General features: G+C 45.4%; 1 protein-coding gene across 4 annotated transcripts in view; it reads left to right on the top strand.

The window, feature by feature from the left end:
• Positions 1 to 27,206, top strand: part of LOC126473427 (bromodomain-containing protein 8) — a 270,271-nt gene that overhangs the window by 64,978 nt on the left and 178,087 nt on the right. For 3 of the 4 annotated variants that reach the window (XM_050100467.1, XM_050100465.1, XM_050100464.1), the window contains exons 5-6: positions 7,955 to 8,052; positions 21,405 to 21,547. In XM_050100467.1, coding sequence (XP_049956424.1) covers positions 7,955 to 8,052; positions 21,405 to 21,547 — 241 coding nt within the window. The remainder of the gene's footprint in view (positions 1 to 7,954; positions 8,053 to 21,404; positions 21,548 to 27,206) is intronic. The other variant, XM_050100466.1, reaches the window with a different exon arrangement.

The raw sequence follows: 27,206 nt of genomic DNA, 5'->3' as shown, positions 1-27,206 counted from the left end.
TCGTCCGGTTCCTTCATCGTGCATAACACTTGTGCGACCATTTCGGAATTTTTCAATGCATTTGTAGACACTCCGTTGTGGGAAAACACTGTTCCCGTACTGTACCGAAAGTCTTCGATGTATTTCAGCCCCTGATATGCTTTCCGAGCACAAAAAACGGATCACTGAACATTGCTCTTCTTAGGTGCAAATAGACAGCAGAGCAGCCATGATGAACAGCTCAGCAGCGATAACGAAACTAACTTAGCAGCTTGAAAATTGCAAAGGTATAACAATAAATAAACAAAGCATGCATCATCAAAGTAAAATGACAGTACTACTGAAATAAACAAAAATGCAACTAAATTGCAGATAATAATTGACTTACCCTCATATCTTGCAGGGCACACTAGCACCTGCGTTTACGTTAAATCATGCATTTATTTGGTGTTTCCACATTTCTCTCCAACTCCTGTATCATTTCTCTTACATTCCCAACATTTTCATTGTTGCCAATTTGGATGTCATTCTTTCTTCTCCTCCTCCCCCCTGTCCCCTCCCTCCTCCTCCTCCCCCCTGTCCCCTCCCTCCTCCTCCTCCCCCCTGTCCCCTCCCTCCTCCTCCTCCCCCCTGTCCCCTCCCTCCTCCTCCTCCCCCCCCTGTCCCCTCCCTCCTCCTCCTCCCCCCTGTCCCCTCCCTCCTCCTCCTCCTCCCCCCTGTCCCCTCCCTCCTCCTCCTCCTCCCCCCTGTCCCCTCCCTCCTCCTCCTCCTCCCCCTGTCCCCTCCCTCCTCCTCCTCCTCCCCCTGTCCCCTCCCTCCTCCTCCTCCTCCCCCCTGTCCCCTCCCTCCTCCTCCTCCCTGTCCCCTCCCTCCTCCTCCTCCTCCCTGTCCCCTCCCTCCTCCTCCTCCTCCCCCTGTCCCCTCCCTCCTCCTCCTCCTCCCCCTGTCCCCTCCCTCCTCCTCCTCCTCCCCCTGTCCCCTCCCTCCTCCTCCTCCTCCCCCTGTCCCCTCCCTCCTCCTCCTCCTCCCCCTGTCCCCTCCCTCCTCCTCCTCCTCCCCCTGTCCCCTCCCTCCTCCTCCTCCTCCCCCTGTCCCCTCCCTCCTCCTCCTCCTCCTCCTCCCCCTGTCCCCTCCCTCCTCCTCCTCCTCCTCCTCCCCCTGTCCCCTCCCTCCTCCTCCTCCTCCTCCCCCTGTCCCCTCCCTCCTCCTCCTCCTCCTCCCCCTGTCCCCTCCCTCCTCCTCCTCCTCCTCCCCCTGTCCCCTCCCTCCTCCTCCTCCTCTCCCTCCCTCCCACCCTCCTCCTCCTCCTCTCCCTCCCTCCCACCCTCCTCCTCCTCCTCTCCCTCCCTCCCACCCTCCTCCTCCTCCTCTCCCTCCCTCCCACCCTCCTCCTCCTCCTCTCCCTCCCTCCCACCCTCCTCCTCCTCCTCTCCCTCCCTCCCACCCTCCTCCTCCTCCTCTCCCTCCCTCCCTCCTCCTCTCCCTCCCACCCTCCTCCTCATCCTCTCCCTCCCTCCCTCCCTCCCTCCCTCCTCCTCATCCTCTCCCTCCCTCCCTCCCTCCCTCCCTCCTCCTCATCCTCTCCCTCCCTCCCTCCCTCCCACCCTCCTCCTCATCCTCTCCCTCCCTCCCTCCCTCCCACCTCCTCATCCTCTCCCTCCCTCCCTCCCTCCCACCTCCTCATCCTCTCCCTCCCTCCCTCCCTCCCACCTCCTCATCCTCTCCCTCCCTCCCTCCCTCCCACCTCCTCATCCTCTCCCTCCCTCCCTCCCTCCCTCCCTCCCTCCCTCCCACCCTCCCACCTCCTCATCCTCTCCCTCCCTCCCTCCCTCCCTCCCACCTCCTCATCCTCTCCCTCCCTCCCTCCCTCCCTCCCACCTCCTCATCCTCTTCCTCCCTCCCTCCCTCCCACCGCCTCATCCTCTTCCTCCCTCCCTCCCTCCCACCTCCTCATCCTCTCCCTCCCTCCCTCCCTCCCACCTCCTCATCCTCTCCCTCCCTCCCTCCCTCCCTCCTCCTCCTCCTCTCCCTCCTCCTCTCCCTCCCTCCCTCCCTCCTCCTCCTCCTCTCCCTCCCTCCCTCCCTCCCTCCCTCCTCCTCCTCCTCCTCCTCTCCCTCCCTCCCTCCCTCCTTCCTCCTCCTCTCCCTCCCTCCCTCCCTCCCTCCTCCTCCTCCTCTCCCTCCCTCCCTCCCTCCCTCCTCCTCCTCCTCTCCCTCCCTCCCTCCCTCCCTCCTCCTCCTCCTCTCCCTCCCTCCCTCCCTCCCTCCTCCTCCTCCTCTCCCTCCCTCCCTCCCTCCCTCCCTCCTCCTCCTCCTCTCCCTCCCTCCCTCCCTCCCTCCCTCCCTCCCTCCCTCCCTCCCTCCCTCCTCCTCCTTCCTCCTCCTCTCCCTCTCCCTCCCTCCTCCTCCTTCCTCCTCCTCTCCCTCTCCCTCCCTCCTCCTCCTTCCTCCTCCTCTCCCTCTCCCTCCCTCCTCCTCCTTCCTCCTCCTCTCCCTCTCCCTCCCTCCTCCTCCTTCCTCCTCCTCTCCCTCTCCCTCCCTCCTCCTCCTTCCTCCTCCTCTCCCTCTCCCTCCCTCCTCTACCATTCCACTGCCGAATAGCGCGCGGGAAAAACGAACATCTAAACCTTTCTGTTTGAGCTGTGATTTCTCTTATTTTACTTTGATGATCATTCCTACCTATGTAGGTTGGGCTCAACAAAATATTTTCGCATTCGGAAGAGAAAGTTGGTGACTGAAATTTCGTAAATAGATCTCGCCGCGACAAAAAACGTCTTTGCTTTAATGACTTCCATCCCAACTCGTGTATCATATCTGCCACACTCTCTCCCCTATTACGTGATAATACAAAACGAGCTGCCCTTTTTTGCACCCTTTCGATGTCCTTTGTCAATCCCACCTGGTAAGGATCCCACACCACGCAGCAATATTCTAACAGAGGACGAATGAGTGAAGTGTAAGCTGTCTCTTTAGTGGACTTGTTGCATCTTCTAAGTGTCCTGCCAGTGAAACGCAACCTTTGGCTAGCCTTCCCCACAATATTATCTATGTGGTCTTTCCAACTGAAGTTGTTCGTAATTTTAACACCCAGGTACTTAGTTGAATTGACAGCCTTGAGAATTGTACTATTTATCGAGTAATCGAATTCAAACGGATTTCTTTTGGAACTCATGTGGATCACCTCACACTTTTCATTATTTAGCGTCAACTGCCACCTGCCACACCATACAGCAATCTTTTCTAAATCGCTTTGCAACTGATACTGGTCTTCGGATGACCTTACTAGACGGTAAATTACAGCATCATCTGCGAACAACCTAAGAGAACTGCTCAGATTGTCACCCAGGTCATTTATATAGATCAGGAACAGCAGAGGTCCCAGGACGCTTCCCTGGGGAACACCTGATATCGCTTCAGATTTGCTCAATGATTTGCCGTCTATTACTACAAACTGAGACGATACCCCATAGGCCCACAGCTTGATTAGAAGTCGCTTGTGAGGAACGGTGTCAAAAGCTTTCTGGAAATCTAGAAATATGGAATCAACTTGAGATCCCCTGTTGATTGCGGCCATTTCTTCGTGCGAATAAAGAGCTATCTGCGTTGCACAGGAATGATGTTTTCTGAAACCACGCTGATTACGTATCAATAGATCGTTCCCTTCGAGGTGATTCATAATGTTGGAATACAGTATATGCTCCAAAAACCTACTGCAAACTGTCGTTAGTGATATAGGTCTGTAGTTTGATGGACTACTCCTGCTACCCTTCTCAAACACTGGTGAGAGGTGCGCTATTTTCCAATCTGTAGGTACAGACCTATCGGTGAGCGAGCGGTTGTATATGATTGCTAAGTAGGGAGCTATTGTATCAGCGTAATCTGAAAGGAACCTAATCGGTATACAATCTGGACCTGAAGACTTGCCCGTATCAAGCGATTTGAGTTGCTTCGCAACCCCTAAGGTATCTACTTCCAAGAAACTCATGCTAGCAGCTGTTCGTGTTTCAAATTCTGGAATATTCCATTTGTCTTCCCTGGTGAAGGAATTTCAGAAAACTGTGTTCAATAACTCCGCTTTAACGGCACTGTCGTCGGTAACAGTCCCATCGGCACTGTGCAGCGAAGGTATTGCTGCGTCTTGCCTCTTGTGTACTTTAGATACGACCAGAATTTCTTTGGATTTTCTACCAAATTTCGAGACAATGTTTCGTTGTGGAACCTATTAAAGGCATCTCGCATTGAAGTCCGTGCCAATTTTCGTGTGTCTGTAAATTTTAGCCAATCTTCGGGATTTTGTGTTCTTCTGAACTTCGCATGCTTTTTCCGTTGCCTCTGCAACAGCGTTCGGACCTGTTTTGTGTACCATGGGGGATCAGTTCCATCTCTTACCAATTTATGAGTTATGAATCTCTCAATTGCTGTTGCTACTATAGCTTTGTATTTGAGCCACATCTCATCTCCATTTGCATAGTCAGTTTGGAAGGAATGGAGATTGTCTCTTAGGAAGGCTTCTAGTGACACTTTATCCTCTTTTTTAAATAAAATTATTTTGCGTTTGTTTCTGGTGGATTTGGAAGAAACAGTATTGAGCCTAGCTACAACGACCTTGTGATCACTAATCCCTGTATCAGTCATGATGCTCTCTATTAGCTCTGGATTGTTTGTGGCTAAGAGGTCAAGTGTGTTTTCGCAACCATTTACAATTCGCATGGGTTCGTGGACTAACTGCTCGAAAGAATTTTTGGAGAAAGCATTTAGGACAATCTCGGAAGATGTTTCCTGCCTACCACCGGTTTTGAACAAGAATTTTTGCCAACATATCGAGGGAAGGTTGAAGTCCCCACCAACTATAACCATATGAGTGGGGTATTTATTTGTTACGAGACTCAAATTTTCTCTGAGCTGTTCAGCAACTATATCATCGGAGTCCGGGGGTTGGTAGAAGGAGGCATTTATTAACTTGGTCCAGCTGTTAAGTATAACCTCCACCCATACCAATTCACACGGAGTATCTACTTCGACTTCACTACAAGATAAACCACTACTGACAGACACAAACACTCCACCGCCAATTCTGCCTAATCTATCTTTCCTGAACACTGTCTGAGACTTTGTAAAAATTTCTGCAGAACTTATTTCAGGCTTTAGCCAGCTTTCTGTACCTATAACGATTTCAGCTTCTGTGCTTTCTATTAGCACTTGAAGCTCAGGGACTTTCCCAGCACAACTACAACAATTTACAACTACAATTCCGACTTTTCCTTGATCCAAGCATGTCCTGTATTAGCCATGCACCCTTTGAGATTGCAGCCCACCCCGTACTTTCCCCGAGGCCTTCTAACCTAAAAAACCGCCCAGTCCACTCCACACAGCCTCCACTACCCATGTAGCCACCAGCTGAGTGTAGTGAACTCCTGACCTATTCAGCGGAACCCGAAACCCCACCAACCTATGGCGCAAGTCAAGGAATCTGCAGCCAACACAGTCGCAAAACTGTCTGAGCCTCTTATTCAGACCCTCCACCCGGCTCTGCACCAAAGGTCCGCAGTCGGTTCTGTCAACGATGCTGCAGATGGTGAGCTCTGCCTTCATCTCGTAATCAAGACCGGCAGCCTTCGCCAAATCAGATAGCCGCTGGAATCCAGAGAGAATTTCCTCAGATCCAATGCGACACACGTCATTAGTGCCGACATGTGCCACCACCTGCAGCTGGCTGCACCCTGTGCTCTTCATGGCATCCAGAAGGACCCTTTCCACGTCAGGAATGACTCCACCCGGAATGCACATGGAGTGCACACTGGATTTCTTCCCCTCTTTAGCCGCCATATCCCTAAGGGGCCACATTATGCGCCTAACATTGGAGCTCCCAACTACCAATAAGCCCACCCTCTGCGATTGCCTGGACCTTGAAGGCTGGGAATCATCCTCTGAAACATGGCAGGCAGCTGCATCTGGCTCAGCTAGAGACAGTACCTGAAACCTGTTTGTCAGACGCACCGTGGAGGCTTTCTGATCAGCCTCCGGGGACGTCTTTCACTGCCTGCCATGCCTTGGAACGACGTCCCAATCAACAACAGGCAAGGGCTCAGCCCCACTGTGGGCAGCAACCGGGGCAACCACAGCGGCAGACCGATCTGGGGACAGACGGGACGAGGTCGACATCCCCGTGATACCAAAGTCTGGCTCCCCACACTGGTGCCCATTGGCAACAGCCTCAAGCTGCGCGACCGAAGTCAGCGCCGCCTGCAGCTGTGAGCGAAGGGATGCCAACTCGGCCCTCATCCGAACACAGCAATCACAGTCCCTGTCCATTCTAATCGATGTTGAACAACAGTTACTGAAACACGAGTCCGTGCCTAGATAACGCAAGGGAAACACGCAAAGAATGTATGAACTAACCTGTACAAATGCCTAACGACTGCGCTACAATCTGCCTGAATTTACGATTACAGTAACTAAAACTCAAAATTACACCTCCTATACGAAACTCACATGCAATTTAAGTAAGAATCTACAAAGTAAACACAGAAAAGAAGCTATATACGTATCTTTCTGTGCTGTCGATGTGCACCAACTGGGAGCTCGGGCCACAACATAACTGCATACATTTATTAACAGGAACAAGAAGCTGCTTAGCTTTAAGCGTGTTGTTGTGGTACAAGCTCTTCCGTAATAGTCCATGTTAGCCTCACTACTGGTGAAGTGAAAGTCCTGCTATGTACACTACTCTGGTCACTATGTATTGACTTACTCTAAGCTAGAGACTGAGACTGACTGACTGGGCCTTCCGGTCTGTGCAGCGATCTAAATACTGGCAGTCGCGAGCGTGTTAGCAGTGCGTTGCTTGCGAGTATGTCTTTGGCCTCTCGCCTGATAAGCATGCTTGATTCAGCGCCTATTATCGATCTTCTTGCAGCCTCTTTGTTGACCAGCACGCTGGCAATAGCTTACACCAGCACAGCCATTTTTCAAAGTTCACTTTCATCAACATTCTAGACTAATGCAATTGAACGTACCACAACACAGCAAAATTGAGAATACTGCTATTGTGGATTCCACATCGACACTGTACATTCAAACTTTTTTCTTCTAATAGTTTCAGTTTCACTGATTATTTCATCTTTTGCCACAATTATGATAATTTCACCTCCTGTGCCATTGTACAACTGGTGATTGTTATGAACATGTGAAGTAAATGTTGTCTTCAAATGAATCTTTGTTGTAATATCAAAATTCACAATATCACATGTAACTACATTGTTAACTAATTGTCACTAATGAGGCAAACTGACAGGTGAGAAAGTTCTACACATTTGTAGATAATAGCAGGGGGCGAACTGCATCGTAACTCATCCAGTTAATAGCATCTTGAGTCCCAAATAACAGCAAAGAAATGGTGCTGGATTTCACAAGCTGATAATCATCAGAAATATTGAAAATGAAATATTAACAAACAAAACAAAAGAATGTTCCAAAGAAACTTCCATTTGAACTGTACAGTTGCATAACAATGAAAACCTGATGTACCTAACTTAAAGGGCCATTCAAACTTTGTGTCAGAATTATACAGCTGGTACAGGATCCCAAACCTGTTGGTCAGAAAACACACACAGACACTCACCCACCCACCCATCTACACCATAACCGACACACTCTTCTTTGTAAATTTATTATGTTACACAATTTAAACAAACATCTCCCTCATATGCATTGCTCATTTAAGACTTTAAAACGCCTGAAATATAAATTTCTGTTGGAAAATTTTTACTTTTAACATTTGCTACCGTATGTGTAATTTTGATACTGTGTGTGGGAGCTTGAAACACTATTACTAATGTAATGGGTTGTTAAATAGAGCTTAACAGTGGTTTCTACTGTAAGTAGTTGTTACAATGACATTTTGGATTTAAAGATAAAGTTGCATTTATTTTATTATTGTGGGTATTGGAGCTTGATGTAAACATTGTGTTTACAGTGAAAAGAAACAAAAGGAGAAGATTGCCGAAGCCCATGAACAGTGGCTTCGAGAACGGGAGGAAAAGAAGTTGGATATGGAAAGGAACTGGAAACCAGGTATGTTATTGCTCAAATATTTGTTGCAACATCAAGTGATGTAATCAGTTGTATTGCAGGTAGTGCTGCTTCCCCTTTTTGTCTACTTTATGTGAACTGCTTTGTAGATGTAGATTAAAACATGTGAACCATAGGTTGTAAACATTAATTTTGCAAATTATGAAATTGCAAGAGAGTACGTAGGGGACTAACTAGCAGATACTGTGCTGTTCTTTTCCTTCATGTTTGTAACAGATTCCTCAAATGGTTCAAATGGCTCTTAAGAACTATGGGACTTAACACCTGACGTCATCAGTCCCCTAGACCTAGAACTACTTAAACCTAACTAACCTAAGAACATCACACACATCCATGCCCAAAGCAGGATTCAAACCTGCGACTGTAGCAGCAGTGCGGTTCCAGATAGAAGTGCCTAGAACTGCTGAGGCACAGCGCCTGACAATGGATTCCTGTACCTTTCTTGTGCCAGCTTAAAGTTGTATGTGCTTCTAAATGCTCATGTTTTGTATGATTTAAAGTTTCCAATCAGTATGAATTTTATTTTCTGTGTTTTCTTGAGGACAATGAATACAAAAATTCATCCACTTAAATTGTGATGTCACTTTCTTACATTTAAATCGCAGAATTGTTATTGTGAATCGACTGTTTGATGTGGCAGACACAAAATATTGCTGTGCAGCACATTTACAATTTTTTTAACAGTTCCTTGTTGGTGCTTTTGCTGTTTTGGTTGGTGCTTTTGCTGTTTTGATCTGTTTTGTGTGTCTTCATTACTTCAGGTTTTCATGTATGCCTCTCCTGAGATTTTTTTCTTTTGGTGTAATCTTCTTCTTCTTCTTCTCTAATAGCTGTTGCTCACATATGAAAATTTGTTATGGATATTTTTATGGTATTTGTGACCATATGTGCTTCATTTCTGTAATGTTGGCAACTGTTCACAAAACTAAAAGTGCTTTCCAAACTTCAGTAAATATTGTGATTTTGCACTGTGTGTGTCAGGGTACTCTTCCCTCATGTAGGAATACTGTTGCAAGAAGAAAACAACTTCCGAATTTCATAAGAACTTTAAAACAATAGTACCTAAATCCTTATATTTCATTTTAAAGAATACACTCTATAATTAATTAAGAACTGTCCTCTGTGACTTTAGTCCTACTCTTGTGACAGCATTGTCCATGACCTTGGAAGGCCCTACGGTACTCGCTGGCCGCCGTGTCATCCACAGCACACAGGCGTCACTGGATGCGGGTATGGAGGAGCATGTGGTCAGCACACTGCTCACCCACAAGGGGATTGCAACTCTGGTGAATTTGTGCTTGGCTACCATGGGGCCCCAGCATTTGCAGCATTTTTTCCCTTCTGTGCTGCACGTCTGTCCTCTTGCTATTCTTTTTCCCCTCCCTTGGGGAACATGTCTAGGGTATTATTGGGAATGTTCTACATTCTGTCGCTGACGTGCAAACAGTCTCACCTTTGTTTTTCGCTCCCTTGTCCTTCCTTTGTTTCCCTTCTCCTCTCGTTCCCCTACTTTGACGTTTGAGGATCCTCTTTTTTTTTCATCTTCCTCCCTGTGCACTCCTCGCTGGCCCGTATGTCTGACGCGTAATAGGTGACTGGGTAATGTGTAATTCCCAGCCCCGGATCGACAGGTAAGGTTTGCATGTACCCCCTGGTACAGGCCAGGCCAAGGGAGGGGTGATTGCCTGAGCTGTAACCTTCCCAAACTGCCGATTGGTCCCTCTGTCAGGTGTTGGGGAGGTGTGACTCGAGGTGTGATCAATCACCTAAGGCGAGTGTCTCCTTGTGAAGGGGGCCTGACAATCATGTGGATTTCCTCACAGTGAGTCAATCATCTTCCCACTCAATGTCTACAAAACATAAACATATATGCAATGAGGCTAATGATTCAAAGACCATTCCTGCTGCACCACAGTTCCTCGTGGTCTCATGTACTGAAGATAATCAGTCCTTCGCCACAGTAAAACTGTTTATTATTCAGAAAGGTGTAGATGCAATTGCTGTCCCTGTGAAATTTATGGAATTGCACTTTGCTTTTGGACACCAGTTCTGATTCTCAAGCACTACAGCTGCTTGCTGCCTTGCTTCTCCACGGTTACCCTGTTCGTGTCGAGGCCCATAGAATTTTGAATTCTTCCCATGGTGTAATTTCCACCAGGCTGCTCGACGGTCTAACAGAGGCCGAAGTACAATTTTACCTTTCTGATTAGGGTGTCATTGCTGCCCATCATGTAATGAAAAAGGTAGATTCCACCTTATTGGTGCCCACCCGCACTCTTTATCATTTTTGATGGAGTGGTGCTTCCATCCAAGCTCAAAACAGGCTATGAAATTATTACCGTCCGGCCATACGTACCGAACCCGTTGCGCTGCTACCAGTATTATCGTTTCAACTACACTACAACGTCTTGTCGACACCCAGCCAAATGCGTCACCTGTGGTAGGGATGCGTATGAGGGGAATTGTTCACCTCTTTCTCCCCACTGTATCAACTGCAATGGTGGCCATGCTGGCGCCTCTTGGGATTGTCCAGTGTATGTTGATGAGCAGGCTGTTAAAGAGATCCGGGTAAAGGAAAAGGTGCCTTATCCAGTCGCTTGCAAGTTACTGGCTAGTCGCATACCCTGCCTTCTCCCGTCTGGTACCTATAGTTTTGTTCTTGTTACACCTTGCTCCATGAAGGACATGGCAACTTATTAGACATGCAAGGACATGGCAACTTAGACATACAACCTCCAGTTCTGCTCTGAGGTTGTGAAATTGCCCAGTGTCGAAGTAGCATCACCATCCCTCCATCCAACTGTGCAACAAGCTGTAAAACTCTCACCTCAAGGGGCAAAGCCACCAGCTACACAACCGGAAGGCCAGAAAGGACAGAAGGAGTACTTCCGTGAAGACTTCCTCCGTCCCTCCAGCCAAACAACACCCGAGTCTTCATCTAAACGGAAAGGCTCAAAGAAGTCCACCAAAGGCAAATGGTCTTCTCCTTCGCCACCCCAAAGATCCTCTTCGATGGTGTCAACAAGTGGTACTTCAGCCCGGCCAGCCTCCGTGTTGCCCACGCTCACCAACAACCGTTTTTCGGCGTTGGACTCCACAGACTGACCGCACAAGCAAGCTGATGCTTCCGAGGACACCATGGAGCAGGATCCTCCTGCTTCTGTGCCCTGTAGTAGCACCTCTTCTCCAGCTGTCACTCGGCAGCTGCCGAGGTGACACCCCTATGTCTCTTCCTCATCATGACTCTCCTCCAGTGGAACATTGGCGGTCTTCAATCCCACAAAGAGGATTTACGGCTGCTTTTAGTGTTGCAGCATCCCCTAGTACTCTGCCTTCAGTAAACGAAATTGCACTCTCACGACCGCTTTGAGCTTTTACATTTCTTACTGATTCTTTTTTACCTTCCCCCTGCCTCCAATGGAACGTTCGTGGCCTTCAATCCCACAAAGAGGATTTACGGCTGCTTTTAGCGTTGCAGCGTCCCCTAGTACTCCGCCTTCAGTAAACATAATTGCACCCTCAGGACCTCTTTGAGCTTTCACATATCTTACTGATTCTTTTTGACCTTCCCTCTGAGGTCGTCATTCCCTCTCATCGGGGTGTCAGTCTGCTCATATGTGATGACTTTCATAGTCACCCCATCTCTCTGACTACCCATCTTCAAGCTGTTGCAGTTTGCCTTTTCCTTCCCCCATCTGAGTTTTTCCCCCTGTATCATATATGTCCCTCCGTCGTCCGCTGTCACCAGGACAGACTTCCTTCAACTTATTAGGCAGCTACCTCCCCCATTTTTGTTACTCGGCGACCTTAATGCACATTATCCCCTTTGGGGTATTCCCAGGACCTGTCAGAGACGTGCCCTCTTCTCTGACCACCTTAACCAACTTAACCCCTTCTGCCTTAACACTGGAGCACCCACTTTCCTTTCCAACTCCTCGCACACCTATTCCCATTTGGACCTCTCCTTGTGCACTGTCCAGCTTGCCTCTCATCTTGAGTGGTCCATTCTTTCTGACACCTTCTCGAGCGACCATTTCCCGTGTGCTATCCGTTTGCTGACTCCTACCCCATCCACGTGCACGCCTAAATGGCAGCTTCCTAAGACTGACTGGCAGCTGTATTCCTCTTTGGCGATGTTCGGAGAACTAGATTTCCCCAGTTGTGATGACCAGGTAGAATATCTCTCAAACATTATCCTTACTGCTCCAGAACAGGTAGAATATCTCTCAAACATTATCCTTACTGCTGCAGAACGTTCCACCCTCTGCACTTTCTCTCTACCATGTCGTGTCCCAGTCCCTTGGTGGACTGAGGCATGCAGCGATGCAATTCGCACACGAAGATGTGTTCTCCACGTTTTTAACCACCACCCTGTGCTGGCAAACTGCATTCATTATAAACAGATGCATGGAAAGTGTCGTTGCGTTCTTCGGGATAGCAAAAGAGCTAACTGGATTTAACTCCCAAGTCCTTTTAACAGTTCCACACCTTCCTCTCGTGTGTGCCAACCTCAGCTCTCTGGAACCAAGATCCAGTCCCCAATTTCTAGCCTGACAGTTGCTGAGAATGTCATCTTGGACCCTATTGCTATCTCCAACACCTTGGGCCTCCATTTTGCAGAAGTTTCGAGCTCTTCCCACTATCACCATGCCTTCCACCATTTTAAATGAGCAGAAGAGGCTCAGGTGGTACCCTTCTCTTCTCCGAATTGTAAGTGCTACAATGCCGCCTTTACTATGAGGGAGCTAGATCATGCTCTCAGTTCATCCGGATCCTCTGCCCCAGCCGCCAGACGCCATCCACATTCAAATGTTGCAGCACCTTTCTCATGTGGGCAACCACTTCCTGCTTAACATGTACATCTGCATCTGGGCAGAGGGCACATTTCCTGGATGCTAGTGTGAAACCAGCATCATACCCATACCTAAGCCTGGTAAGAGCAAAAACCTTCCTTATAGCTACCATCCCATCTCTCTTACCAGCAGCTTTTACAAGGTGATGGATTGTATGATTCATACCCGGCTGGTATGGTGGCTCGAGTCTCGCCATTTAATAACAAATGCACAGTGTGGATTTAGAGCACTGTGTTCTGCAGTTGTGACCATCTCGTTACTTTGTCCACCCATGCCATGAATGGTTTTCTGCAGAAATCCCAGACTGTCATGTTTTTTTATTTGGAGAAGGCATGCGACACCTGCTGGAGAACAGGTATCCTCTGTATTCTGTACACATGGTGCTTCCATGGGCACGTGCTCTGTTTTCTTCGGGCATTTTTACAAGACTGAGTTTTCAAGGTACATGTGGGTTCTGCCTTGTCGGACACTGTAGTGGTATCCGACGCCAAATGCAACGTATTGACACCAAATATAGAGGGTGGATGCCAGAAGGTGCCGTATTGAAACTCGGCGAGAACTTTCCAAATGATTTATTTGTCTCCACTACAAAGCTCCGTACACCTCGGTCCGCGTCACAAGGCCCCGCATTGCTGAGGTAGCACCCCAGCGGCCTGTGCACGCAACGCTGTGTCAAGCCGGCCTTGTACACCAACTGCAGAGTTCCGATTATGTCAGGATTGCTGCGCCAGCAGCCGACTCAGTGGCCACTGCCCTTGTTGTCTCCGCACTGCTCCACCGGGAGCCATAGGCCGGCCCCGCTGCTGCTTCTTCCTTGCTAGCATAGCTAGGGACCCGGCGGCAACGACCACCCGCGATACGGCATTCGAATCTGCGGCCCTTGCCATGGAAGTCTCCGGCATGTGTCGGAAGCCAAGACGATTACCCATGGTAGCGAGCCAAAGAGTGGCCCGCCCTGGCTGGCTGCGGACCCTACGTCGGCCTCAGAGGGTCGAACCAACGACTCGCTGTGGACTGGGATGGTGTCGCCCCATCTGTTGCTGCGAGTAGCCCAGTGGAGTGACGCACCCTGCTGTCCAGGAGAGCTGCCACACTTGAATGAATCTCGTTAGAAAACAACACCAATTTTTGCTCGGCTGCGTGTCTCTGTTCCGCTAATGCACCGTTTTGCGTCATGTATGCCTCAAACCCTGGTTGTGCCTGTGGGCCCCTTCTGCCTATAGCTTGCGCCATGCGAACTGCTGCATTTACTCTTTTCAGCGGTTCAACGGCCCCATGGCTTCCATTCCACTTTGCAACCGCTGGTCAGCGTAACTTACTGCAATCCGGACCACCCCTGGCTGTACCTTGTGCTCAGAATATAGCTCAAAACTAACTTTCCCTATCCTAAACGGTGGTGCCACTGCATTATTCCCCTCTTCGGAAAGACCCGGTCCCCGGCTCGTCCTTTAACTAACTCTTAAACTTGTTTGGATTGATACTTGTGATATACTTACTTACTATTAGAAAACTTAAATGTGGCTAGTGCCCTCTTGAAACCATGACATAAAACAAAACGTAAAAATTCCTTACTGGATGACCACTGCTCCGTCAACCCCTTACCTACTTGTCTCACGCCCTCAGTAGTCAATCCACTGGGACTTGGACCAACCTTGGTTCCCTCTGGGAATTGACTCTCCACCTGATCAGAAAGAAAACAACACATAACAAAGTTAAGGCTGCGATGACACTTGGTACAGAGGTGCTCAAAATGATCGTTATTTTCCGTTGCATTTCCCTATACTGCGCGACATGTTGAAAAAGCTGTACGGCTGATATGCGCCCCTCTTGCTCTATAATGAACTGGTTTGCGGATCTCAACAGACCCGGCTCCAGAGTTTGATTTAACAAAGTCAGATTCTGCCTTGGCAAAAACTGTAAAGTGGCTTCTGGCCAGTACAGCTGTGGCTGTGTAACATTAAATTATGTGACTCCTGAAATTGACGCTGGCAGATGGAAGGTTTGTCCTATTATGTTACACTTAGTTCCATTGATGAAAATTCCGCTTCCTTCAAGCTCTACATGTTTTGCTTCCATAAACACTTCTTGCTCAAAACAATTTGCTACTACCAAATTCTCATAGCTGGAGAAGATCCAATGCATCCTGACTCGTTGCAAGTTCCATTTTGATTCCACGATGTCCCTTCGACAGTCTATTCCTTTCCCCCTAACTAAAAATTACTTCCCTGTGCACGTGTCCTATGTTTGTAGGTTCACAGATTTTCCTCCAACATTCACTATTTTTGGTCCAAACTCAACGCCGATTCTGTGACTACTTTCATCCTTAAATTTACATTATATGAACTGAACTGGTGCAATAAACACGACCCAACACTGTCGATAACTAAAAATTTAAACAAGAAATCGTACGACTCTGACACCGTTCAACACACATTTACTCCGACGCATTTCTCTCTCCAGAACTGTGTTTGATCTCTCCTCCAACAACACTCGACATACGTCAGACGCTACACTTCCCTTTTCAGTGACCTGAGGACAGGGATCACCATCACCCTTCCTCTCACTTCAAAATGACTGCTGCTGCAGCAAGCTCACAAGGCCTGTTTTCAACACACACAAAATACAATGCCCAATTACTGTACGCCAACCCAATGATGCATAACAAGAAAACAAAAAAAACTACGAATACTCCACTAACTTCTGGATCACAAAGCATAGGGTACTTCACGCTGTACTCTAATTTCCTGGTTTTCTCTGTGCGTAGCACCTCTGTTCACTCTCTTTTTTTCCTCTTTCCTTCCTGTGACACGCCTGGAATTACATCCGGGCAACTCTTAAATGATCGTAACCGCTCATGTGTACTATCATGGTTCTAGTTGGCAGCTGAAGCTTAACATTAACGGGGGATGTGGTTTCAACAACTTGGTATGGCCCTTGATACCTCGTGAGGAACTTCTTCGTTTTCCCTTTTTGCATATAGGGGCTGGACAGCATTACCCATTGCCCCACTTTATACTGCGGTAAACTGACCAATTGACGTACAGATTCACCAGTCCTTTCTTTCTGTAGCTTCACTAAATCAAATGGTGATGGCATTTTTCGCCCGTACACTGCCTCGTATGGAGACAAACCGGTATTTGTATGGACTTTTGCATTATATGCCCATACAATATGCTTCAAATACTCGTCCCACTGACGGTGATGAGAATCTACATAAAAACTCAGCATCTTCCTAATTGTCCTATGTACCTGTTCTGTCCTGTTGGCCTGTGGATGCAACACGCTCATTCTCCAGATTCTTTACATTCACTAATTTACACAGTTCCTTCATTAAATCAGACATGAAGTTGGTCCCTTGGTCAGTAATTATTGTCTCTGGTACACCAAACTTCAAAATCCATCGTAGAAAAGTACTAGCACCGTCCTAAGTGATCCAAAGTCTCAGAATGTTTGGAATGGGGTAGGCGTCTGTTACTGTCTTATTATTGAGGTATTGGTAGTCAGAACAGAACCTGTATTTCTTAGTTCCATCCGCAGATTTTTTAGGCACAGCGACAATGCCTTGTTCCCCAGCAACTATTCCGCAAGCTGCTGATCAATGAAATTCTCCACAATCGGCTGCAAATACCTTGGTATTCTGTATGGTTTACGATAAACAGGTGCTTCATTCTCTGTCAGTATCCTATGTAGAACTAATGGAGTTGCTGGCAACGGCCATTGTGGAAGAAACAAATCCTTAAATTCCCACAATAATTCTTCCATATGCTCTCTTTGTCCTGCTTTCAAATGCTTAATTTTGTCACGCAATGCAGTTTTATTGGCAGTTAGTGGTTGATTACTTTGCCTACCTCTTGAACACCAGTCTTCATCATCTGGCACATCAAAATTTGCTACTAAAACTCATTTCCTCAAATTCGCGTCTACAGTGCTAAAATTATCCATGTTCACGGGAACTTTCCACCCGTTGTTTCCCTCCTGTACACGTACAATACTAAGTTTCACAAATTAACCCAGTGAGCCCAAATCTTCATTATCATCTAGTGGTTCAGTAACACATACTGTACCCACAGGTAGATTTGACTCCACACTTACCCAAAGTGACTTCCCAGTGCCACTAGGCGCACACACTCATGTGAATTAAGCCTTAATGCTAATGTACGCGTTTCAATTGGTTTGTTCCTTATGTTGAACGCCCCTCGTGACAGCTCTGCATTGACAACAGTTTCCCCTAACAGAAATAACATTCCACCAAGTTCCACAGTGTGTTGTCCAAGGTCAATTTTGGCATGATGGTGTTGCAAGAAATCTACTCCTAGGGTCATGTCGTAGCCCTCACTTACCCATGGTACTACCTCCATGCACGCATTAAATCGGACGTTCTCTATGCGAAAGTCAACTGTCACTGATCCCAAAGGTGTGACCTCCTTATCCCCCACTCCACGCAACCTATAACGTGGTGGGTCTAACTTCCTTTGTCCCATTATACTCTTAGTAGCCACTGACACTTGCACTCCTGTGTCCAACAAAATCTTAAACTTTTTTAGTTCCTGCGGATACTACCACTGAACATTCCACCTCTGCATACGTATTCATAGCATTGAAATTAAACAGGAGCTCCCTTAGGTGGCTCTTGGGCTCCCTCTGCCGTTTAACGCTTGTACGCCTCTCCTATCTCCACTTCTCCATCCTCCACGCTTCTGATTTCCACCCCTTCCTCTATTCCTTGGTGACTGGGTATGATTTTATACTTGCTGCAAATACTGTTTGCCTCTCATGTGCCCCTGTTGCCACGTCTATTTCCTCACATTGAATTGCCAGCTGAATGGCCGAATACAAATCTTTCAGATTCCTTTTCTCGCACTTTCAGTGACATATGCGCCGGTAACCCTATCAAAAATACATCAAGTGCCTTTGCTCGGACTCCTGCAACAGAACACGATTCACTTCATCGCTCTGACCCAACTCGTAAGTATACTCATTAATTTCCCTTATCCTGTCCGCAAATTTTTCTATCATCTCCCCCTGTCTCTTTGTCATTGTACTTAACCTCTCCCTAAAGTACCGAGTGCTGATCTGTTTCTTATACCTTTGTAAAATCCCTTCCTTCAACTGCTTAAACTGGCCTGCCATCCTTAAGGCCTCAGAACAAACACCTTACATATATGTTTTCGCTTCACCTGTTAATCTAATTTTGACTATATGTAACAACTGCTGATCAGAGCAACCATTCATCACCGCTGAAATTTCCAAGTTCTCCACAAACACACACGCATCCTCAGATGCCTTGCTAGAAAACGGAATAATTAAACTCGCGGCAGCTGGATCAATCTTCTGCACCCTAGGCTGCACCCTAGGCAACAACGACTGATCAGATGCGGTTTCGCGCCCACTTCTAGACGTTAATTCATTTCTCAACTGCGTATTGTCCGCTATCAATTGTGCTACCTTTTCCATCAAAATCCGCACCGCTTCTGGTTCCGACACACCTCGCGTCCTTGACTCTGCCATTATGTTGCTTTTGTTCCCAGTTAATAGTTTCGTTTTGTAATTAAGTACAAGAATAATCTGACTTCCTACAGCTCTGTATTGTCATACTCAGTATCATCATAAACCAATACAAAAGTAATTAAATTCCACGAGAAAATAATAAATCTGTCTGCCTCAAATCCCCTAACACTTAGTCTGACAGCAAAATATACTATGCCCACGCAAACATCTAAAAATGTGGCTTGCCAGGAGCCATACTCAAGAAAACAAAAAGAAAGAAAACGTCCAACACTCAAAAAGAACAATTTTGTCAGCACTCACCACATCTTGTGACTGCACTGAACTTGGTGGGCTTGAACGTCATACTGGACAGATGACGTCCGCTATTCCGACACTAAATGTTATGGGAATATGACGCGAAATGTGGCATATTGTCACCAAATGTAGCAGGTGGGTGCCATTCCTGAATCTAAGCCGCATGTGAAGTTTGAGACTCGAAATTCAAGGGGAGAGAAAAGTTTTAGGCCGCACCTCCAAATCGAAACAAAGTTGGTCCATTGTAATATGAGACAAATTAGGTCGAATGAATGACGATACATCTACAGTAGGTTCGAGTCGTAAGCTTAGCAGTTAAGCTTTACTAGGTAGCCACTGCTATGCGTCACGTGCTTCGTCCATGTTTATACGGGTACCTTTCATTTTTCACGTGCTTCATCTGGTTTGAATTGATTGCTTATTTTGCTTTGATCTGGTAAGTGCCGTTCTCTTTGTTATTGGTGTTTACGTCACTCTCAGCTGAAAATGCATTACTGTTCTGTATCGTGAATTGTTTGTTGCATGCTGATAATGAGTGTTTACGGCCTGTCCCCACTCGCGGCATGGCTTGTTTTTGTGCGCGCTACCGCCACTTACAATAAAAAAAGAGAGGAATCGTTTCATTAGCAAAACAATGGCAAGAGACTGCTATTTGTTGTTCCTTACACTGCTGCTTTCTTTGATAATGATCAACAAGAACCAAGTAATAGACTGCTTTTGATAGAAGACGTTCTGAACGAGAGTTTAGCGAAAAATTTTCTCCGTTTGAAAATCTTTGCAGACGCCTCTTTAGTACATTACATTTTGCACAGAAATTAGTCATCTTAGATTTAAAAATCTAGTCAATTGCCGTGCTTCATTTCTGACTGTATCACTATTAGGCATAAGAATAATACGAATATAAACATGACATGCTATGTATATTCTTCCGCGTTTGCTGATGTCTCACCCTAGTTTCGTAGTTTATTAGGCAGACAGGATTTAAATGAGATAGCAGCAAACATGAAAGAATACACGGCAAAATGTTTATATTCGTATTATTCTTATGGCGAAGAGAATACTGTATGTAATTCACAATTCATAAAAGTTCCTATTAGCAACCATCTCTTCTTACAGGCAGTAAAAAATTCAGAATGTAGGGTTGGCCATATTGACAAACATCCCAAACAGTCTTGCCAGTCGGATTTTCATAGTACATTGAAATGCTGCTACATTCGAAGATGAACAATACGGAATTTGTATTTACTTCGTTGGATAATGTATAAAATGCAGTGGTCCAGTGGTCGAAACTTGGGCCGGAGAAGAAGGCTCGTCTTGCACCCTTTTTTTTTTTTTTGACGTGGTGGTTTTGGCGCTAGTATTTATCTTTGTGCCTGCAAAGCATACCTATGCAGCGCTACATATATTCGATGGCAGAAGTTAGTTGTGGCGGCACCTACCAACATTTTTCAGAACTTGCGCTTACTTTGCACTCGGTTCTAAGCTGCAGGCGGTTTTTTGGATTACAAAATCCGGAAAAAAAGTGCGGCTGAGATTCGAGTAAATACGATACCCTCAAGCTGGACTGAATTGAAACTTCCTGGCAGATTAATACTACGTGTTGGACTGGGACTCGAACTTGAGACCTTTGTCTTTTGCGGGCAAGTGCTCTACCGACTGAGCTATCCAAGCACAAATCACACTCTGTCCTCACAGCTCCAATCCTGCCAGTATCTCGTCTCTTACCTTGCAGACTTAGCAGAAGTTGTCCTGCGAACCTTGCAGCACTAGCACTCCTGGAGGAAATGATACTGCAGAGACATGGCTTAACCACAGCCTGGGGGATGTTTCCAAAATGAAATTTTCATTCTGCAGCAGTGTGTGTGCAGATGTATATTCATATGAATGCACATTCTGCTGCAGAGTTATAATTTAATTCTGGACTGAATTGGTTGGAGCGTTCTCCTTACAGTGTTGTTTCTCGCTTGAAGGACTTACTGAAAGGTAGACTATTTTCTGGCAGTAGGTTCTAGAGGTTTGAGATGGCATTTGTATGCAGTGGGAAGTATTTTATCAGCTGCAAAACTGTGGTCATTCTGTTTGGAACATTGCAGCCAATTATTTTCTCTACAAATTAACTCACAATGCTAATTAAAGTAAAACTAGCTTCAGTTGCCTTAAAGAAATGATTGAAACAGATTCTGTACATATTGGTATAGAAATAAACTGTGTAGCTCTTGTGGTCTCACATTGATTATTAAACCCGATATGACATGTCTCATTGTTTTGAAACGTATTATCAGATATGTGTGTTTCTGTGGTGTCTACCTGAACAATATTACTTTGTTGTTTTGTTTGGGCAGAAACATAGAAAGTCAGCAATGAACTTGAATTTTAGAATAAATACATGTTGCTCATAAGTTGTATAAGATACTGACATCTTATGCAGTCATTGTTGAACTAGTGTGTATAGTTTGTTTTCAGATACATTTATTTCATATTGTCTGTTTGGAGAGAGTCAGTCTTGTTTTTGACAAAACACATCAGTGTGAGTGCAGCTGTGAAGTTCTCCCTGACATTTTTCAGTCTCTTTGTATATTATGCATGTAGCCAAGTAAAATGATGTCTGATAAGTGCTCTCCTAATTTCAAATTTTTACTGTATGTGAATGCTTGCTATAGGATGACAAAGCATGTACAGTTTCTGTTTCAGCGCCTTCACAGTCTCCTGTCCATCGTAGGAAGGGTGGGCTACCTCGACCAGTTGGTGGCCGTCGCAGCAGCAGTCAGTCGGAACATAGCAGTGAAGCAGACAGTCCAATAAGTGAGCCATTGAATGTAGAGGCGAGTAAATTACTCCTATATTTTTCCCAATATCACTCTGTGAAACTAGTTCGTGAATTTATCTTTGTTGATATTGTTGCCGCCGCCGCCACCACCACCACCACCACCACCAACAACAACAACAACAACAACAACAACAACCACCATTCAACATCCATTATAGTCTTCAGCTATACACACATGTCATGCACTTTCATTAGGCTTTGGTCTTTTGTTTCTTATTTATTGGAATTCATCAAAAAACTACCTTGCTTGATTTACTTAGCATCCAGCTGCCGGGCAACATGTCCTGCTTACCTAAATTTCATGTTCATACAATCCTAAACGTGTCTCCACTCGAACTTGTTCTGCAGTCCATTTGCTTTTCTTATCTCATAACAACTTCCAACATGCCTTCCTCAATTTTTGATGGTTTTCTTGTCAGAAATCCATGAAGCAGAGCCATAATTCCAAACTGGTGATACACACTAATTGCAAAGTTTGTGTGTGACAAAACGCAATGAAAGCTTTATTTAATTTATCAAAAGACCTTCAGGCCATATTTACTTTGTTCTTATTTCTGATATTGTGCATCCAGTAGTTGTCTTCAGCTGCACTAAATACAAAAATTCATTAAGACTGACTCCAGAATATAAAATAATAAATATATGATAATATGGAACTAATAAAATGGAAATATAGTAATAAAATGTCAATTATTGTTAGCACAAGTGATGTTATCGTATGTGACTACCAGTCTCCATAGTCCTGTGCCTCTTGTTTCAGTTGCACATAAATGATAAAATAATTTTCTATCTTATGACTCAATTTGACTTAGATTTTTAATGCAAATTCTATAAACTATATTTTGTAGCAAACAATCATGTTTAGCATCAGTATTAACCACTGCTGTTGATCATACTGATTTTTATATTATTTATGTTGTTGGAGGTGATTGTGTTTGAAATAATAAGTAGGGGATGTATCTGGATTGAAAATGAGGGAAGCCGAAATTTCCCTACAAGTATGAAATATGTTGTGCAGATATTGTGACAGTAGCCATTCTCAAATAATTCACTGTCCTTGGTTGGTTGGTTTGTTAGTTGATTCGTTGGTTTGGAGGTGGTCATCGGTCCCATCGGATGAGGGAAGGCTGGGGAAGGGAATTGGCTGCACTCTTTCAAAGGAACCATCTCGGCACTTGCCTGAAGTGGTTTAGGGAAACCGCAGAAAACCTAAGAAAGAGTGGCCGGACCCAGGTTTGAACAGTCATCCTCCCGAAAGTGAGTCCAGTGTGCTAACCACCATGCCACCTTGCACTGTTTACTGTCCATGTCGCTTGACTTCCATGCATATAAGATAATTGAGTACCATGTTTTATGGTCAGTAAGATGCATTTTTTCTTCAAAACATTGCCTCCAAAATACAGATGCATCGTGTTCTTGAAATTAGTATAAAAAGTCCAGTGTTTGATTTAAAATTCCCGTCTGTTTTAAAAAATGCCTTATATTTGATGCTGCAGGAAACCTCTATATCTGGCAACATTGGATTCAACTGGCAGTAGTAGAGTTGCAGGGATTTACGAGCTTGCTAACACTGTCTCCCTGCCGCCCCGCTATCACAAATCCAGAACACAGTCCAGCCCATGATGTGCCATTGCAGCCTACAGAGCCAGTAAACTCGAAAGTTACTTGTGTTATCAGCAACAGAAAAATATTTTTGTTAGTATCTAGTTTCATAATGGAAAAAAATAAGATATTCATATGATGCGGGCTATAAATTAAAATTAATAGCATATTCAGAACAACATGGAAACAGAGCAGCATTTCACACCTCAACCAACAGAAAAAACCATTTGTGTTTAGCAGGCTAGAAAAGAACAACTAAAAAACACGAGGAAGACGAAATGTACAAATAGAGGATTGACTCCAAAATGAACAAACCTAAAAGATGACATGTTGAAATGGATTCAAGGGCAGTGTTAGAATGACATTGGAATAAATACAAAAGTGGTTCATATAAGCTAGCACTACAGTGGAACTTAACAGACTTTAAGGGTGGAGTTGGTTGGTGCTACAGGTTTATGAAGCGTCATGGACTTAGCATGTGAACCAAAATCAAAATATCTCAGAAAATGCCACAATGTTATGAAAGGAAAGTATTATATTTCCATCACTTTATTATTCAACATCGAAAGAAAACCAGTGTGGAGGAAGCCAAATAATGAATATGTGTAAAAGTCCTCTGACATTTGATGTTCAGAATAACAGAACAATTGATGTGATAGATGCTAAAGCTGTACCTATAAAAACAAGTGTACATAGAAAAAAGCACTACACTGTTGTCCTTTCATGTTATGTTGGCGGTACTAAATTTAATCCAGTGATCCTTTTAAAGCGTAGAACAGTGCCGAAACCTTCGGAAATGCCACCATGTGGTGGTGTTCATGTACGTGACAAGAATTGGATGGAGGCTGGCATGAAATTATGGATTAACAGAGTGTGGGAGAAAAGGAATGGTTCTTCATTGCAGAAGAATTCTCTTCTTCTGGTAGATCAGTCTAGTAGTCATTCGAAAAATTCTGTGAAAGAGAAATTGTGATAGGGAAACAGAGCTTGCTGTTATTCCGAGAGGACTGACTTCACAATTGCAACCTCTTGATGTCTCGATAGCTAAACAATTTAAAATGTACTTGAGAGAGGAATGCAACATGGGGATGATGGGTGAAACCAAACATGAATTCACACTGAAGGGAGCTTTAAAATGACTTACAATCAAACAGGTGTTTCAGTGGATAAAACAGTCATGGTCTCGAGTGAGAGAAGATATTATTGTTAAATCTTTCAAGATGTGCTCTTGATGGCAGTGAAAACCATCTTTTATATGAAGAGGACAGTGATGAGGATGAGGAGGAAGAAGAAGAAGAAGAAGAAGAAGAAGAAGAAGAAGAAGAAGAAGGAAGTTCAGTTGGAGATTTCCGGGGTTTTTAAAGACCAGTTTGGTTTTATAAACTATGAATTTTTTTAGTCTGGCTCTGTAATCTAATAATAAAAATAGTAAAAATGTTATTTTTTTAAAAAATTGCTTAAAAATTAAAGTATGTCTTATAGTCTGAAGCATCGTAAAATAAAGTATATGCACACTCGATGCGAAGTCAACCTTGTAATGTGCTACACTTACATATGCTGTGCCTCACTGTGGCATGCACTGTATAAGAATCTGAATGTAGCAGGTATTACAGTCCAACCACATCTTCCACAAAGCCTTGCACACACTACCAGATCATAACCATACCCCACCACAAAATCTATACCCCAGGTGGCTCACCAGTCTTTGGTGAGTTTGTGCTTGGCTACCACTGGGCCCCAGCTTTTGCAACATCTTTCCCTTTCTGGCTGCATGTCTGCCATCCTGTTACTCTTTTTCCCCTTCCTTGGGGAACATGTCTGGGATGTTTTTGAGAATGTGTTCTGAGGCTTTAATAGTCTGACATCAGAAAATACCCCCCCCCCCTCCCTCCCCCAGGGGGTCCACAACTCTTTTGTGGATACGTGCTTGGAGAGCACAGGACGCCGAGCTAGTGTGGCTCTCTTTCCTTTCCGGGCTGCATACCTTCCTTTTTCCACTTCCCCCCCCTCTCTGCCTCTTTCCTTCCCCTTATCCCCTTCTGGGAGTATGTTCCGTGCCTACGTCCGGAGACGGACACTCGTAACTGTAAGACAGTATCTCTTCTTCACTTTCTATGCTCTGTCCATCCTTTGTTCGCCTCTTTTCCTTGCCTCTTTTCACTTGCCTCTTTTCACTTGCCTCTTTTCACTTGCCTCTTTTCACTTGCCTCTTTTCACTTGCCTCTTTTCACTTGCCTCTTTTCACTTGCCTCTTTTCACTTGCCTCTTTTCACTTGCCTCTTTTCACTTGCCTCTTTTCACTTGCCTCTTTTCACTTGCCTCTTTTCACTTGCCTCTTTTCACTTGCCTCTTTTCACTTGCCTCTTTTCACTTGCCTCTTTTCACTTGCCTCTTTTCACTTGCCTCTTTTCACTTGCCTCTTTTCACTTGCCTCTTTTCACTTGCCTCTTTTCACTTGCCTCTTTTCACTTGCCTCTTTTCACTTGCCTCTTTTCACTTGCCTCTTTTCACTTGCCTCTTTTCACTTGCCTCTTTTCACTTGCCTCTTTTCACTTGCCTCTTTTCACTTGCCTCTTTTCACTTGCCTCTTTTCACTTGCCTCTTTTCACTTGCCTCTTTTCACTTGCCTCTTTTCACTTGCCTCTTTTCACTTGCCTCTTTTCACTTGCCTCTTTTCACTTGCCTCTTTTCACTTGCCTCTTTTCACTTGCCTCTTTTCACTTGCCTCTTTTCACTTGCCTCTTTTCACTTGCCTCTTTTCACTTGCCTCTTTTCACTTGCCTCTTTTCACTTGCCTCTTTTCACTTGCCTCTTTTCACTTGCCTCTTTTCACTTGCCTCTTTTCACTTGCCTCTTTTCACTTGCCTCTTTTCACTTGCCTCTTTTCACTTGCCTCTTTTCACTTGCCTCTTTTCACTTGCCTCTTTTCACTTGCCTCTTTTCACTTGCCTCTTTTCACTTGCCTCTTTTCACTTGCCTCTTTTCACTTGCCTCTTTTCACTTGCCTCTTTTCACTTGCCTCTTTTCACTTGCCTCTTTTCACTTGCCTCTTTTCACTTGCCTCTTTTCACTTGCCTCTTTTCACTTGCCTCTTTTCACTTGCCTCTTTTCACTTGCCTCTTTTCACTTGCCTCTTTTCACTTGCCTCTTTTCACTTGCCTCTTTTCACTTGCCTCTTTTCACTTGCCTCTTTTCACTTGCCTCTTTTCACTTGCCTCTTTTCACTTGCCTCTTTTCACTTGCCTCTTTTCACTTGCCTCTTTTCACTTGCCTCTTTTCACTTGCCTCTTTTCACTTGCCTCTTTTCACTTGCCTCTTTTCACTTGCCTCTTTTCACTTGCCTCTTTTCACTTGCCTCTTTTCACTTGCCTCTTTTCACTTGCCTCTTTTCACTTGCCTCTTTTCACTTGCCTCTTTTCACTTGCCTCTTTTCACTTGCCTCTTTTCACTTGCCTCTTTTCACTTGCCTCTTTTCACTTGCCTCTTTTCACTTGCCTCTTTTCACTTGCCTCTTTTCACTTGCCTCTTTTCACTTGCCTCTTTTCACTTGCCTCTTTTCACTTGCCTCTTTTCACTTGCCTCTTTTCACTTGCCTCTTTTCACTTGCCTCTTTTCACTTGCCTCTTTTCACTTGCCTCTTTTCGCTTGCCTCTTTTCGCTTGCCTCTTTTCGCTTGCCTCTTTTCGCTTGCCTCTTTTCGCTTGCCTCTTTTCGCTTGCCTCTTTTCGCTTGCCTCTTTTCGCTTGCCTCTTTTCGCTTGCCTCTTTTCGCTTGCCTCTTTTCGCTTGCCTCTTTTCGCTTGCCTCTTTTCGCTTGCCTCTTTTCGCTTGCCTCTTTTCGCTTGCCTCTTTTCGCTTGCCTCTTTTCGCTTGCCTCTTTTCGCTTGCCTCTTTTCGCTTGCCTCTTTTCGCTTGCCTCTTTTCGCTTGCCTCTTTTCGCTTGCCTCTTTTCGCTTGCCTCTTTTCGCTTGCCTCTTTTCGCTTGCCTCTTTTCGCTTGCCTCTTTTCGCTTGCCTCTTTTCGCTTGCCTCTTTTCGCTTGCCTCTTTTCGCT

This window comes from Schistocerca serialis, chromosome 4 (assembly GCF_023864345.2).
Source record: "Schistocerca serialis cubense isolate TAMUIC-IGC-003099 chromosome 4, iqSchSeri2.2, whole genome shotgun sequence".
In the NCBI taxonomy this organism is placed as follows: Eukaryota; Metazoa; Arthropoda; class Insecta; order Orthoptera; family Acrididae; genus Schistocerca; species Schistocerca serialis.
Note: the sequence above shows the minus strand (reverse complement) of the source record. Positions and strands in the feature narration are given on the sequence as shown.